This window comes from Marmota flaviventris, chromosome 6 (assembly GCF_047511675.1).
Source record: "Marmota flaviventris isolate mMarFla1 chromosome 6, mMarFla1.hap1, whole genome shotgun sequence".
Classification (NCBI taxonomy): domain Eukaryota; kingdom Metazoa; phylum Chordata; class Mammalia; order Rodentia; family Sciuridae; genus Marmota; species Marmota flaviventris.
The window spans coordinates 79,726,858-79,742,822 of NC_092503.1; the positions used below are offsets into that span (position 1 = coordinate 79,726,858).

At 34.1% G+C, this 15,965-nt stretch overlaps 1 protein-coding gene across 1 annotated transcript in view; it reads right to left on the reverse strand.

Annotated features, from left to right (window-relative positions):
• The window catches only part of Bckdhb (branched chain keto acid dehydrogenase E1 subunit beta), a 189,271-nt gene that overhangs the window by 108,758 nt on the left and 64,548 nt on the right, over positions 1–15,965 (reverse strand). Inside the window, exons 7-8 of the mRNA XM_027928393.2 lie at positions 15,006–15,103; positions 12,703–12,813 (exon numbers count right to left, since the gene is read on the reverse strand). Coding sequence (XP_027784194.2) covers positions 12,703–12,813; positions 15,006–15,103 — 209 coding nt within the window. The remainder of the gene's footprint in view (positions 1–12,702; positions 12,814–15,005; positions 15,104–15,965) is intronic.

The following is a 15,965-nucleotide window of genomic DNA, read 5'->3' on the forward strand; positions in this document are numbered from 1 at the left end:
TGAAAAGGTTTTTAAATGGTCTACCCAACCTATTTTTTCCAATACAATGTCACTTAGTGATATGAAAGCAGCCACTGAAAGACCAAAATACAGAAGCAGTTGAAAGTGTTTAGAGAGGAGAGAAAGAAGGGAAAAATGTGGTTTTGCATTAGAAACTCTGCTATATTATATATTTTGTAGTCATGTTAAAGTGTAACCTTAATTTTTAAAATCTCTTCTACTGCCACACTGAAAAAGACAATGTAAACAAAGGAAAAACTATAATACTATACTATCACAATATCATCAAAAATACACAAAATATTGAAAATAAACTTAAGATGTAGAACAGATAAATTAAAAAATATATAGCAATTAAAGGTGTAAAAATATATATAAACAACAGACAAACCAAGTTCCAGGAAGAAAAGCAGTAAGACAATATGTTAGGGAGTGTATGTATTTGGAAGGATTAACTAGCCTCGTTTGATAAGGGCAGCCCGAATAATGGAATAGAGAAGGGTAATTTCCTTTTTAAAAAGCCTTTGTGGACCATAGTTTCAATAAATATTTAGGCAAAATTATCATAGTTAGAAATTATCATAGTTAGATCATATAAAATCCTGCAAAACCAGGATTTTATTATAATAGGAAAAGGCAAAAAATAATAATAATTTTCTAAGTATATGTTTAATGCAGAAGCATAAATTAAATGACCATCAAGAAAAGCAGACAACACGTTATGATTTCTTACACTGTACCTAACATGTTAAACTAAGAGCACAATGCACATGACCTTTTTTCACTCTGAAATGAGGTAATGCATTTCTTTATCTTCACTATTGTTCAGTACAACAAAAGCAAATAGTTTCAACAAAACGAAAATCTTGAGTCAAACTCAAATAATTTAAGTGTATTAAAGGGAAAATTCAAAAACACACCAAACAGGATTAGAAATAGAAAACATAATTATACAACTTAATCTTGCTTTATTCAGTTCCATGTAGAAAGAAACAAAAGTAACATTAAATAAAGACAATTTGTTAGTGTGATTTTCAAAGTATTTAGGAGAGTCTTCCACATATACACATATGTTTTTTAAGCACTATACAAGTGGATAAATGTGTTAGAAATTTCCTAGACATGTTATAAAATATGCTACAAGCTGAAATTTAGAAATATTTCATCAGTAAAACTCTCAAGTGATGATTTTTTAAGCATGAAATAATTTAATTGTAAAATAAATATTCTAACATGAGGCACTATTGTACTATGATAAAATCAGGCTTCAAGAATTTAAGACCTAAGGTTGACCTGCAGTGCTTCCCACTTCTTAGCTGAGTGACTTAGGGATGTTTCTCATCTTTCTGAATCTCAATTTCCTTCTCTCTAAGCAAGAATAATAATTCTTAGCACATAGAATACCTGAAAAGGATTAAATCAGAACATGGCTGGTCTAACAAAAAGCCTGGCATGAAACAGACATGAACTAAAAATATTACTGCTCCCCATAAATACATTTCTGTTGCCAATATCTCTTATGCTTTCAGATTACATTTAAATCACATCACAAGCCAGTTATTTCATCAAATCTAGAAAACATTTACAAATTCTATTCAATCTTTGCTTAAGAAGTTGCATGTTATAAGAAAGAAGTTAAGGCTCTGGCACCCAGCAATCTGGGATAAAGCCAGCCCTGTCCCAAACCAGCTATCAGATATTCCACCTTCTCCAAACCTTAGCTTTCTGCCCCTTCATAGAAAATGTTTGCTAAGCCCTTATCTATATAATGACGATGACATCATTAGAAGAACTGAATATGAAAGGAGATGTGCACAAGATATACTTTTAACCTTTTTCACTCACCAGGGACTATGCTAACTTCTGTTATATAAATTATATTACACAGAATCAAGTCAGAAAAACCTACCTAGATTATAACAAAATAAGCCAGGTGGCAGGAATGATATTCTCAGTGTACCTTTTCCTGCAGAAATTACCAGTTTAAAAAACCAAAGACCACAGATGATTTTTAAAATTGAACAAGATCTTTCAACAAATGTATAATGAGCACCTACTACATTCTAGACACTCTTGGTAACTACTGGGAATCTAGCAATACAAAAAATATATAAAACTCCCTGCCTGCAGTGGGCCTAAGAGGAACTGGCCAAAGACCTCCAAGCAGGGCAATGTATGTAGTAATCTCATCCCAATATAGCATTTAAGAGCCCAAAATGGGTTCTGATTTGTATAACAGTCAACGTGCTATAATATGACAAAGAAAATCCCACAGGAAGGACAGCTTAGCAAGTGGGACAAAGTTCCAAACTATTGGCATTCCTGTTTTGGAAAAGAATAACAATAAGTTCTTATCAAACAGGAGGACAAAGTCATATCCACTTTCTTTGCAAGGTCAAACCACATCAAAAACAATTCCAAACTAAAATTGAGACTTGTTTTACTTACTTCTCAAGAAAAAAAACTTAATTTTTCCCCAGATAATAAATATAAGACTGCTGCATTGTTTCTTAATAGTTTTTTATATTAGAAGTTTGTCCTAAACATAAAGAAATACAATTTTTTTACACCCTAAAATATCTTAAGATCTGCCATCAAGAATATAAAATACTCAACAATTAAACAAATAATAATTTAAAACCCCAAATATCCTTACACTGTCAAAAAGATCTATGAATATTTGGTAACATTCTTTGATTACATGTTTTTGCTAAAGATTTATTTAGAGACGAGATTACTAATTTGTTGTTTTCAATCCAATAGATTATCAGTTATTCTGATATGTAAACTACATAAAACATTTAAGTCACATCATAACACATGCTCTAGAACAAAACTACTGGCACACTATTTATTCAGAACTATTACAAAAAATATGTTTCATTTACAAGGATAGTCAGGCCCCACTAGGAAAACGTGGTGATATTAGCCATAAAACCTGACCTAAGAGAGGCCTCTAGCGGTCATTGCTGGTTACTGTTTCCATTACCCCTTCACCTTCCTAATTTCAGTTACTAATTACACCTGACAAGGAAGTTCTTGTTTTTAGTCTCTCTTTTGTTCTCTCTTCCTTCCTCTCCCACTGGCAGCCCCTCCCTGGCCATTTGTGCCCAGCCTCTGTCTCTCCTTCCCCCCACATCTCTCCCTCTCTCACACACACACTCACACATACCCTCAAGCAAAATGGCTAGTAGTTAACACTGAATTATTCATTTAGCTCCAGACACCAATTTTTGAAATATATATAATTGGTGGTGCTTAACCATTAAGGATTCTCTAAAATCAAATACTTCAGCTTCCCCACAAAACCAATTTCAAGCCATGCAGTACAAAGTCTGGGCCCTACATATTAATTTGCTAGTTATTAGCCATCTTAATTAAAAAAAATAAAATTCATCAAGGTATAAATCGACCCTATGAAATATTTAAAAGTCAAACTTGAATGATACAAAATTAGACTTTAATCTAATTTAATCAATGGGTTTCACTAACATGGTCTTCTAAACATGTTTTTCTCTATTAATACTTACACTGATTAACCCAGAGGCCAATGCCAGACTAAGCACTTGGTCATTCTGATACATAAGCAACTAATTAAACACATCCAATCAGCAGGGTTTAACTCCTTCCCAGTCCCATGCCTACAATATCCCTCTCCTTCTTTGTTGAGATCTCTACTCCCAGAACCTCATCCCCACCCACCCCTGCTAGCCTTAATATCTAGCCCACAGTGAAGTCTTCTGTAACAAGAATGGAAACAGTGAAGTGAAAGGGCAGGAGATAGGAAATTTCAATCTAGGGACCCTAAGTGCTCCCTTCCAGTAGGGTCACTCCTTCATGACACAGCAGAATGACTTTGAGCATTAAACTGCAGTATCTCTGAGGCCTTGCCCTGAAGCTATGATAGAGTAATCCCAAAAAACTCCAAGACTAGAGGTGCCCTGATATGTAGCCAAAGAACAACCATTTATGTCTTTAGGCAAATCTTAGTTTTTGCTGGGTAACTTACATTTAAATGAGAAAGGAAAGGGTAAGAGAAAGAGCTGGAGAGAAGACCAGACAGAGATCCTTTCTATATCATTTCCTAATTTTGTTAAAAATTTCGAATTAAAAAATGCCCAGAGAACCTCAGGAAAGTAAGAGGTTGCTTTTAGGGTAGGGAGTGGAAGCAAGGAGACAGTAATCTTATAGCACAATGTGTTTGCACAGAGAAAATCCTTGACCCAAAGCTGTGCATGGTGGCTATGAGCCTACCAAAGGAAACTGGCCCAGGATGACCTCTTCCAGCTAAAATCCCATACAATGTAATGCAGACAAGGAAATAAGAAGAAAGAAGGCTCAGAAAAGCACAAATTGGTAAATTAAGGTTGGAACAGTAAAACAAGTGCTCTTGATTTATGACAAAACACTACAGACCTTCTCTGACCAATGTACATTTCTCAGTTATACTCTTCTGGATCCCATATAGCTAGGTAACAATGAAGCAACAAAAAAAATAAGATAAAATGTAAATTGAAAAAGGCTTGAAAACCATAAAAAATTAAGAACAGACATTTCTGAAAGAAGTAAATGACTACATACCTCAATAAACGTAAATGTCTTAACATGCTATATCAATCCATGTTCATGTGGACTGAGTTTATTTTTCCAAGATAAAAATCACATCCAGTATGTTTTCCTTGAGAAAACATAAGTTTTCAAGTTTTGGAAATAACCACATTCAAAAGAAAAATGTTTTAAAAGCTGCTACAAAAAAATAGTAACTCTCATCCATACAGAAAATGGAATTATTCATAAAATTCATTTCTTAGAAACTAAAGATAGTTGAAGTTTACCATAAAGTCAACTTCACTTTGTCTTTTGGGAAAGACAAATTTGTCCTATTCTAATGAAAATTTAAGTAAAAAATTTCAACATAGCATTATGAAAAATGGACAACTATTAAGAAAAATAAAGCCAAACTCAGAAGATCAAGGGTTGTATGTTTTCTCTCATATTTGGAAGCTGGAGAAGAAAAAGAAAAAGAAAGGTAGGGGAAGCGAGGATCTCATAAAAATCAAAGGGAGTCTAATCCACTGAGCGTCTATTCTCTCCTCACCCCTTTAATTTGTGTTATCATCTTCCTGTCAGAAAGAATATTCAGCCTTTGGTTTGGGGGACTGGCTTATTTCACTTAGCATGATAGTCTCCGTGTCCATCCATTTACTGGCAAAAGTCGTAAAGTCATTCTTTTTTTATGGCTAAGTCAGTAGTATGAATTGACATAACTTTCCTATGTTCATATATGAATACACAACCAGTGAAATGCCACATCATGTATAACCACAAGAATGGGATCCTAATTAGTGTACACATAATATGTCAAAATACACTCTACTGTCATGTATATCTAAAAAGAACAAATTTTTTAAAAAAGAAAAATCATAGGGAGATCAGTAGAAGAAAAGGACTACGTGATAGGAGGCAAGAAGGGAGGGGGTAAATGCCAGGAATGATATTAACCAAATAATATTGTTATATTGCGTGCATGTAAGAATATGTAATCCCAGCAGCTCGGGAGGCTGAAACAAGAGGATGGCAAGTTCAAAGCCAGTCTCAGCAACTTAGAGAAGCCCTAAGCAACTCAATGAGACCCTGTCTCTAAATAAAATATAAAAAAGGGCTGGGGATGTAGCTGAGTGGTTGAGTGCCCCTGAATTCAATCCCTGGTACCAAAAGTGTGTGTGTATATATATATAAAACAACAACTATAATGCACCAATAAAAGTGTGGAAAGAGAAAAAAATAAAATATATTAATTCTAAAAAAATAAATAACATTTTGTTAGATCATGTTATGAAGAAAAAGAAAGGAAAGGTAGACGGAGGTCTTGGTAAGAAAAGAAGAAATAAATATTAAGCAATCTGGTCAAGATGGTCCTTAATGAGAATCTGTTTGCATAGTGACCTAACAGAGTGAACCAAGATCCAGGATACATATCTGACAATAGAGTATTACCTGAAGGGTGGATGTACAGTGTGGGTGTGAAATGGTGAGACGGGGTCCTTATAGGCTTTGGTAAGGCATTTGACGTTTTTTATCAAGTTTAATGGGAAACTACTGAGGCCTTGAGACTAGAAGGGATACTATGTGACTCACGATGAAACTCTGCCTATGGCAAAGGAAGGTCAGAAGCAAGAGACAGCAGTTGGGACGCTAGGGCCAAAACTTAGAAATGTTAGGGGTCTGCACCATGATCAAGGGTAATAACAGAAATGGTGGTCAGATTTTGGACATACTGTGTAGCCGATAGGATCTGCTTTGGAATTAAATGCAGGGAGGCAGGGCATGAGAGAAAGAGAGAAACTAAAGAATTTCAAAGTGTAAAGGCAAAACCCTTAATTTTAACAATTCACACAATTTAATCTTTAGTGAATGTATAATTATGTCCAAATAATAAGTAATAATTTTCTCGATAAATATGGCCATCCCTACACTTCGTAATTTTTTCTTTTTCTTTTTCTCAGTGTTGTATGTAACTGATTCTAAATTAAATGACAATATGACTATTGAAATCCTGAGTTTCTTTCAAAGCTTGTCATTCTCCTGCAAAAAATCAAGATCTTATTTTTCATAGGCAGCTTCTCTGAACTTAAAGAAAAACTTCCTTTCAAATGTGACAGCTCCTCAAGGGCTCCTTCTGTCTGGCCACTGTTTTGTTAATGTGGCAGCTCACTTTTAACTCCTCCTGAATGTGATCTGGATCTCAGCAGGAAAATCCATTAAAGCTTACAACCTTAACCACTGTTCTCACTCCTGGGAAGACCTCGGTGAGCCCAGCTCTACTTCTGAGCTCCTGTTTCACATCAGTGAGACAACAGAGCTTGGTTATAAAGAGAAACTGAACAAGGATGTGGTCAGAGATGCAGGACTAAAGAAAGCCCTGCTGAATAAAACACACCAACGCTCTCCCTTAGCTGACAGAAAGGCGCATAGTACAGGCTGTGTGTTCCTTATCAGATATGCCTGGGACCAGGAATGTTTCCGCTTTTAAAATATTTTGGATATTGGAACATTCACATAGACTTTACCTATTAAGCATTCCCTAACTTGAAAATCCACAATCTAACATTTTTTTTAGCAGTTTCACATTTTGGAGCATTTTGGATTTGGGATTTTCAGAAAGCGATGTTCAAAGAGTGATAAAAAGAAAAGAAAAGAAATCAGAGAATAATGCTTCTTTTTAATTTTTATTTATTTACTTATTTGTGTGTCATTTGTTGAAGTACAGGATATATATAAAAAAGTGAAACAGCACAAAGTCAAATGTACAAAATGAGTGTTCTCAATTTTCAAAAACTGAATTTTAGTATTAATGATTACTAAAATTTCTTCAAAAAGTTGAACAAATGAGTTGTTACTAAAAAGTTTCTTCAACAAACTGTCACTGGCAATCAGTACTACTTCCTCAAGCCCCCTTCCAATTATTAACTATCCTCATGATATTCACTGGCCCAAAGCAATAGCATAACATCATTTTTGCCTACTGTGAATATTATTTAAATAAAGTCATACATAAAATGCTTATTTGAGTCTGCCTTAAGTTATATTTGTGAGATGAGTACACAGTGTCACTAGTGTTTTAGTTCATCAATTCTCATTGCCAAAGAATATTCTATTTACTCATTATTTATCCATTCTCTGGTTGATGGGCATTTAAATAGTTTATAGTATAGATTTATAAGAAACTGTATGCCTATGAAAATTCTTGTACTTATCTTGTGTACATTTCTATTTGATACATATAAATCATTGATTGATTGATTGCATATGAAAGGATATGTAGAATTGCTGGTTTACAGGGTTTAGATGGATACTCACAATTTTTCAAATTGTTTGTACCAATTTATAGTACCATCAATAATATATGAGAGATGGGTTGCTTCATAGTCTTGCCAACATCAGTATTTTAATATTTAACAAAGGTCTCTGATCCTATTACATTAGGACTTTAATTTTCATTTCCTGATGATAAGAAAAATTGACCAACTTTTCATATGCTTATTGGCCATTTGGACAGCTATTTTCTGAAACTCTTTCTCAAGAGCTTTGGCCATATTTCTCTTGGGATGTCTGCTTATGTTTGTTTACTTATTTATTTATTTATTTTTGCTTTTTTTAACTATTCTTTAAGTCAAAGTACTTAATATTTCATGATCTAAATTTCCTTGAGTTTCTCCACATTTCAGGATTGCCTAGTCTCTTACTAATGTCCTTTTGATAATATTTTTTTAATTTTAATGAAATCAGCAGCTTTTTTTAATGCTAGGGTTTTGTTAGTGCACAAAATCATAAAGACATTCACACCAGGTACAATGGCACATTCCTGTCAATCCTGCTACTCAGGAGACTAGTTTGAGGCCAGCCTAGGCAATTTAGTGAGACCCTGTCTCAAAATAAAAAATAAAAGGGGCTGAAAATGTAGCTTAGTGGTAAAGTGCCCCTGCATTCAACTCTAAATACCAAAAATAAGTAAATAGATAAATAAATAAATTCATCTATGCTTTTTCCCAAGGACTTCATCATTCTTTTTTTACAATTAGATCTTCAATCCATCTGGAATTGAAGGTGGTGTGGTAAGGGTTAATTTTCATGAAATCATCATTAATTAATGAACATCATTTACTGAACAAAACAAGCTGTTCCACTGTGAACTGTGATGTCACCTTTGTCCTCAATCCAGCAGATCTCTTTCTGGATTCTATCTGTGTACCTTTATACCAATTCAGCACTGTCATAACTGCAGCCATGACACATCTTGACATTTGGTAACTAAGACCTCCCATCTTTTTCTTTAAGGTTGTCATGGCTATTCTTGGCCTGACAATCCGTTAACAGGGTACAAGGTTGAACATCTTGATCCAAAAACCTCAAATCCAAAATGTTCTGAAATATGAAACTTTTTTGAGCCCTAAGTGAAGCTCAAAAAGTTTTGGATTTCACAGCAGTTCAGATTTTAAATGTTTGAATTAGAGAAGCTCAACTGGCAACATCCATGCAAATTTCCCAAATCTAAAAACTAAAACCTGAAACACTTCTGGTCCCAAACATTTGGATAAGGGGTACTCAAACTAAATTGAATTCAGTTTATTTGCATCTTTGATTTTCCTGAATAATATTTTGGAATTTTCTGTGGAAAGTTCTGACATGTGTATCACTATATTTTCCCCTAGAGAGTCCTGACCTCAAGGAGAAAACTGCACAATTTTTACTAGAAAATATTATTTTTTCTACAGGCATTTTGTGACTACTCTTCATCAGAATAAAAGAATTCACTTCCATTTCATAGTTGCCAAGAAATTGTAATCATGAGTAGATATGGAATTTTAATAACTGCTGTTTATATATTGCAAGATTATTATTTATCTTGTTTTCTTTTAACTTGGGAAATTTCATAAACTGGTTTGTGAATGTGAACATTACTTACATTCATAAGAAAAGTTTATCTATAATTTTCTTTTATTATAGGGTACTATAGGTTTGATATGAAGATTATGCTGGCCTTACAAAAAGAACTTGAAAGCTTCCTCTTTAGCCAGGCACAGTGACACATGCCTGCAATCCAGTGACTTGGGAAACTGAGCCAGGAGGATTGCAAGTTCAAGGCCAGCCTTAGCAAAACTTAATGAGGCCCTAAGCAACTTAGCAATATTCTCTCTTAAAATAAAAAATAAAATAAAAAGCCACTGATATGGCTCAGTGGTTAAGCACCTCTAGGTTACATCCCAGGTACAAAAAAAAAAAAAAAAAAGTTGCCCCTCTGGTTCCACTGTCAATAAGAGTTTGCATAAAGATTGTGTTTTATAGAGTTTACCAGTAAAGTCATGAGTCTAGGGTTTTCTTTGCATGCAGGTTACTGAAAATGGATTTAATGTCTTAAACAGACAATGACAATTCAGATTTTCTAATGGCTCTTTTACCAACTTTAAATGATTCTTATTTTCCCAGGAATTTGTCCATTTAACCTATAACTCATTTAAAAAATTGTTATGATTATTTAATTCATTTGTATTTATTTAATTACTTCTATTTGGAGGTTTATATCTTTCATCTTACAAGAAGTTTTCTATTTACCCACCTGTTTTTTGTACAAATCTCCTTTCCTTCTTTTGGACTAGCCTAATTTATAGTCTTACTAGTTTGTTACATACTCTTTCACTGTCACATCCATTGCCACAATAGGAATTGTAACATACGTTTGATTATAACCTAACAAAAATTTACATTTCACTAATAACCCAAGAATAACTGGGACAGCTGACTTCTTATCATCAAGTATATATATATATATATATATATATATATATATATATATATATATATATATATATATTGGTTCTACAAAGTTTATTTTATATAATTCCAGTTTTGTAACTTCCCTGGACAACATTCAAAATCTCTGCTGCTTTGTCTGTCCTTAAACAATGTTTTCATATACATATCTTCCAAACAACAAACACACCAAGACTAAGCAAAAAGTATGAACTTTTCAACTGTCCTAGAGACACTTTATGGCGTACCGCATACTACTGAATGTGTTCAACACATCATTTTTACCTTTAGTAGGCTTTTTTTGATTAGGCATTCCAAAAGATGTACATTGGTATCAAGTTTAACATACATCGAATAGAGTTGAATTTTATCCTACTAGAAAAACTGATATCACTGAGAACCATAAAAACAAATTTTGATTATTATAGAATTCATAAAGATGAAGAAGAGAAGCTTAACTTTAGTTAAACTAAAAAAGCTATCATTTTTAATACGAATGTTTGGCTATAGGGCCCTCTTCTTTCAAATCCTAAGGAAAAAAGCTTACTACCAAAATTTTTCTCTTTTGATACATGAAAGAAAAACAGAAGATGTACCACAATCAGCAATAAAAAGAGTCCCAAATAGACCCAAGTAATCAAGAAATGACAGGCTGGCTTTCACTGTCAGAACTGGAGGGTCATCAAGCAGGAAAATAACATGATGAAAGGATCCCAATAGAAGACTAAGAAAATGAGGCTGACAGGTCCAAGGTTTAATGCATCACTGTCTCATGCAGTAAAGGACTCCAGCCTCCTCTTTCATCTTTCCTAGTAGGACAGAGCCCTAAGGACACTGAGTTGACATTCCAGGACCATAAAAGATGCAACCAGTAAATTTAATACAGGAAGGCAAAAGCAAATGGATACAAATATAAATAATTACCATGTTCTTTTTTCCTCTCTCTCTCCTCTCTTTACTTTCATGGTTACCAACTTGGGGTGATGTTATGTATTTTACTGTAAGATACTACAAATCCATTTTAAATGTAGAAGGTATAGAAATATGTATATCAAAAAAAGTGCTTGCCCTGATCACATATGAATACCTCACCACTTCAGGACAAAACATCATATCCCCATGCAGAAGTACCATCCACCCTAAAAACACAAACCCAAATGTGTTAAAAACAAGAGGCAAGCTCCAATTTAACCAGAATTTGGAGCATTTGGCTATTTAAGAAACACCCAGGGTCTGACTTGATCTAAAAATGCCTAAAAAAAGCATTAAATTATTTTCATGCAGCTATGAATAATTCAACCTGAAATACTGCAACTACACTCATGAGGTCTTAGGATTGTTGAAATCAAAATCATTTGTAATCCTGTCAAGTGTTCTGCTGATGCCAATGAATCTACAAAAACATTTACTGTAACAAGTCTTTAATCTTCCACTAAATTATAAACAATCTTCACCTAAAAACATCTGTAGAAGTAGTGTCTACAGATTATTTTCATATAGCATAAGAAATAGCATGCAAAAGCTTTGAGCTTGCTAAAGCTCCAAAAACAGTATATACAATAAATCACAAATACTATAGATCTTAGGATCCTGCTCCATTAGGAAATTAAAAAAAAAAAAGTGATTGTTACCTAGACTTAAAAAGATGAAACCATCACAGAGCTTAAATTTTATTATATGCCAATATGAGGACAGATATTCTTTTAATTATCTCAACATTAGAAGATAACTTTTATATACAAGTATACGAGAACTAAATGATATTCTTGAGAGAGGACTATGTAAATCCCATTAATAGTAAGAACAAGATCATTCTCATCAGGCCAAAGATAAAGAGAAGCTCTAAGTCAGAGCAACCAGAATCCTACAACACATCACCCTGTGATCCACAATGTTAAGGCGATATAAAGAGAGCAAGTTTTTAAAAAAATAATCCATCCCCATCAATTTTGGAGAGAAGATGCATGAAAATTCAGCAAAACCATTTACCTGGCTAAATTAAACCTTGCTTATTGAACATATTGAGCCATAACCAATAAGAAGTTAAAAAAAAAAAAAAGGTGATTTCAACTCCCACGATAAAGTTCCTTATTTGCAACACCTCATAGCTCACATGACTCACCCCAAGCTAACTACATGAAAGGTTCAGTTCTGTAATATTTTAAAGAGAAAACTGTCAGAGGAAAAAAAAAAAAAAAAACTCTAATTTGGTTCCTTGGGCATTAAGCTGATGACACAGCATTCATTCCTTTCACACTACAAATTCAGAAGTTTTAAATCAGGTGAAAATGCTCATGCAGCTCACCACCACAAAACAATTCTTTGCAAATATACAATAAGTATGACACAATGTCTTGAAGAAATGATGTTCTATCAACATTATATTTATACCTTGCAAACTGTATCCACATCCCAAGGTATTATAGTCTTCAGGTCAATGACCTCACAAGACACCCCAAGTTTTTCTTGTGCCATGGAAGCCACCTCCCGGATCACATGAACCTAGAAGAAGGAGAAAAGTATGCAGAGAATGACTAGAAATATTCAAACCTAAAAATCAGAGAGCTACTGTTTACAGTCAGAGGAACTGATCTGCACAGAGAATTCATAAATTTGTCTTAGACATGTTGACTTCCATAGATCTTGTAGGAAAAGCATGTAAAGAGAGAAGTAAAAATCAAAAATCATGGAACCCTGTAGGTCACCAACATTTAAGGGAAATAGCAGAACAAGGGTTCACTAAAAACAAAACAAAAACAAAAAATTAAAGAGATAGGGAAAGGGGTAATAGCAGTCACTGTACCCCAGAAGCTAAAGACAAACAGGTTTCATAGAGAAAATAGCTAATGTCTATACCTAAGAATGGGAAAAGGACTGGTTTAAAATGTAGATTAGAAAATTACAAAAAAAAACAGTTTTAGTTTGTTAGTGGTAACACAACTCTTAAGTACAAGGACATATGGAAGTTCAAGAATTAAATATAAGACAGTAGAAAACAGTAGTTCAAGTTTAGCAATAAAAGTGAGCAGGAAGGTATGATGGCATTTAAGGGGGAAATCATTGTTCAAAGAGTGAAGAGATGTGCCATTTTAATAAAAGCAACATGGAAAGGAGACACGAGCATGCAGGAGAGAGAGACTAGCTAACAGGTCCAATCCCGGAGATGGTAAATGGAACAGAATGGAACAAATCTGAAACAGATTTGTAGCGCTAGCTACAAAATAAATAAACCAGACGCTTCCTCTTCAAAGACTAAAGGAAGAAGGGAAAGATTAGCACAGAAGTGGTGAGTGTAAGGGAGAGTAAGCTATGGGAGGTAGTACCAAATACACCCCATTAAGAGAGAAGCAAGGTCACCAGCGGAGAATGGGAATTAAAAAGTGAACTGAAAGAGGGCAAAAAAAGGTTCAGCACAACCACCAGGAGCAATATCAATGGGTGTGACTCCCCAGGCAGCAGTTATCCTACTGCAAATAAGCCACAAGGACTGCAGCTCAAAGCCCAAATCAGGTGGAGAGAGGAGCTTCTGACACTGCAAATGACTTTTGTTATTGTCTTTATATGATGCTGTCTTAAATTTTCTAAAATAGCTTTTCCTTAACACAGAAAATCTGATGATTTCTTTAAAAGAAGAGAAAGGAATGTAAGAGATAGGAGTCCACAACCAAACATAAAATGCCCTGAGCTTGGAGGTGACAAGGTACAGTGGTACACACTTATAGTCCCAGCTACTTGGGAGGCTGAGGCAGGAGAAATACTTGAGCCCAGGAGCTCAAGATTGTCCTGGGCAATGTAGCAAGCACCAATCCCCAAAAAAAAAAAAAAAGGTAGATAAATGTGACCATAAATACTAGGTAAAGCTAAGGCAGATCAATGGAGAAGTCCCAGGAAAAGGGAAAGGCATAGGATTCTGTGGCGGGACCACTGGGTGGATCCACATGGCCAGCTAATTAATGAGGGATGGCAGGAAAGGGATGAAAAAGATAAGTGCAGCAATAAGTGGTGGGGATATGCAAAATGTGCGTCAAAAGATTTTTAATGAAAACATTTTTACAAACATTCAACATATTTTAATTACTTCACCACATGCTTATATATTTTAATATAACAGAATAAGTACCTCAACCCATTCAGAAATCAGTAACACAAACTTTCAGATATAAGTAAGTTCTGAGTACTGAATGTACAGCTTGATGACTATAGCAAATACTATACTGTTTCTTTGAAATTGACTGAGAGTAAATTCTAAGTGTCTCAACACACACACACACACAACTAGCATGTGTAATGACTATGCTAATTTGATTGTCACATGATTTCACAATGTAGTCATATACCAAATCATCATTCTGTATATCTTGAATATATATAATTTTTATCTTTCAATTATACCTTAATAAAATTGATAGGGAGCAGCATCAGTAGTACCAAACAGACTTGAGATATAAAGAAACCATAATTTTCGGGGCTGGGTTGTGGCTCAGTGGTAGAGCACTTGCCTAGCATGTGTGAGGCACTGGGTTCAATTCTCAGCACCGCATATAAATAAATAAATAAAATAAAGGTCCATCAACAAGTAAAGACATATTGAAAAAAAGAAAATATAATTTTCAATTCTTCATATATCAGGATTAAAAATGAGGGCTTCCTAAGCACAACATGGGCTTTAACAGTTGGAAATCAAGGTTACTGACCTGAGTGCCCCAGGCAACGAGAGTAACGTCACTTCCCTCCTGTATAACTTCAGCCTGCGACAATGGGATGTTGTATGGTTCTACAGGAACCTGCTCCACTAAATACATTGGGGGGAGAAACAAAAGGTTAATTATTATTTTTTCGTGTGACATTTGTGCATGAAAAAGTATATGAACCTCACTGTGACAAAACTTTATTTTTTCTCCAAATTCCATACATTATTTAAAATAGATATAGCATTTAATATATGGTTCCATGACATTACTATACAGATGAATAAGTACAATTTAAATGTATACAGTGCAAATGTATACAATATATCAGCTATGCTGGAACATAAAGAAAGACTTTAGTTATGAACTAAGGAAACCTTCATAAGGCATGGGCATTAACCAATAATAATGTGTCAACTTTGGTTTATTAATTGCACTAATTTCAGCATAAAATGTAAATAATAGAGGAAATTGGGTATGCAGGTGGATGAGTACTATCTTCATATTTTTTCTATAAATCTGAAGCTGTTCTTTTTTAAAGGTTTTTTTAAATTGTTACTATATTTGCTAACAGTTTATTGAGCCAAATTAAGTTTTCACACCAATTTTTCATCAAGCAGCAAATATATGGGGGGGAGGTAAAAAAAAATTATGGAAAACACACATAGTAGAACCAAATTTTTAGGTGTGTTTTATTTTTACACCTTGCCTGTATAAACACTTCATTAACTATACTAATTGACAACACTCAATTTTCAAAGTTGAATATTATAGTCCTCAAAAATCAGCTCCACCAACCCAAAAGCAGAAGCCACCACTGGTATGCCAGAAGTTTTAAAAATTTCATGATTTTTGTGCCCAACCAGGTACATATAATATAGAATTGATTGAATCAGGGGAAATTGCAGAGTGGATCTTTTTATTTTTTCAAATATTTATTTATTTATTTATTTATTTATTTTTGCA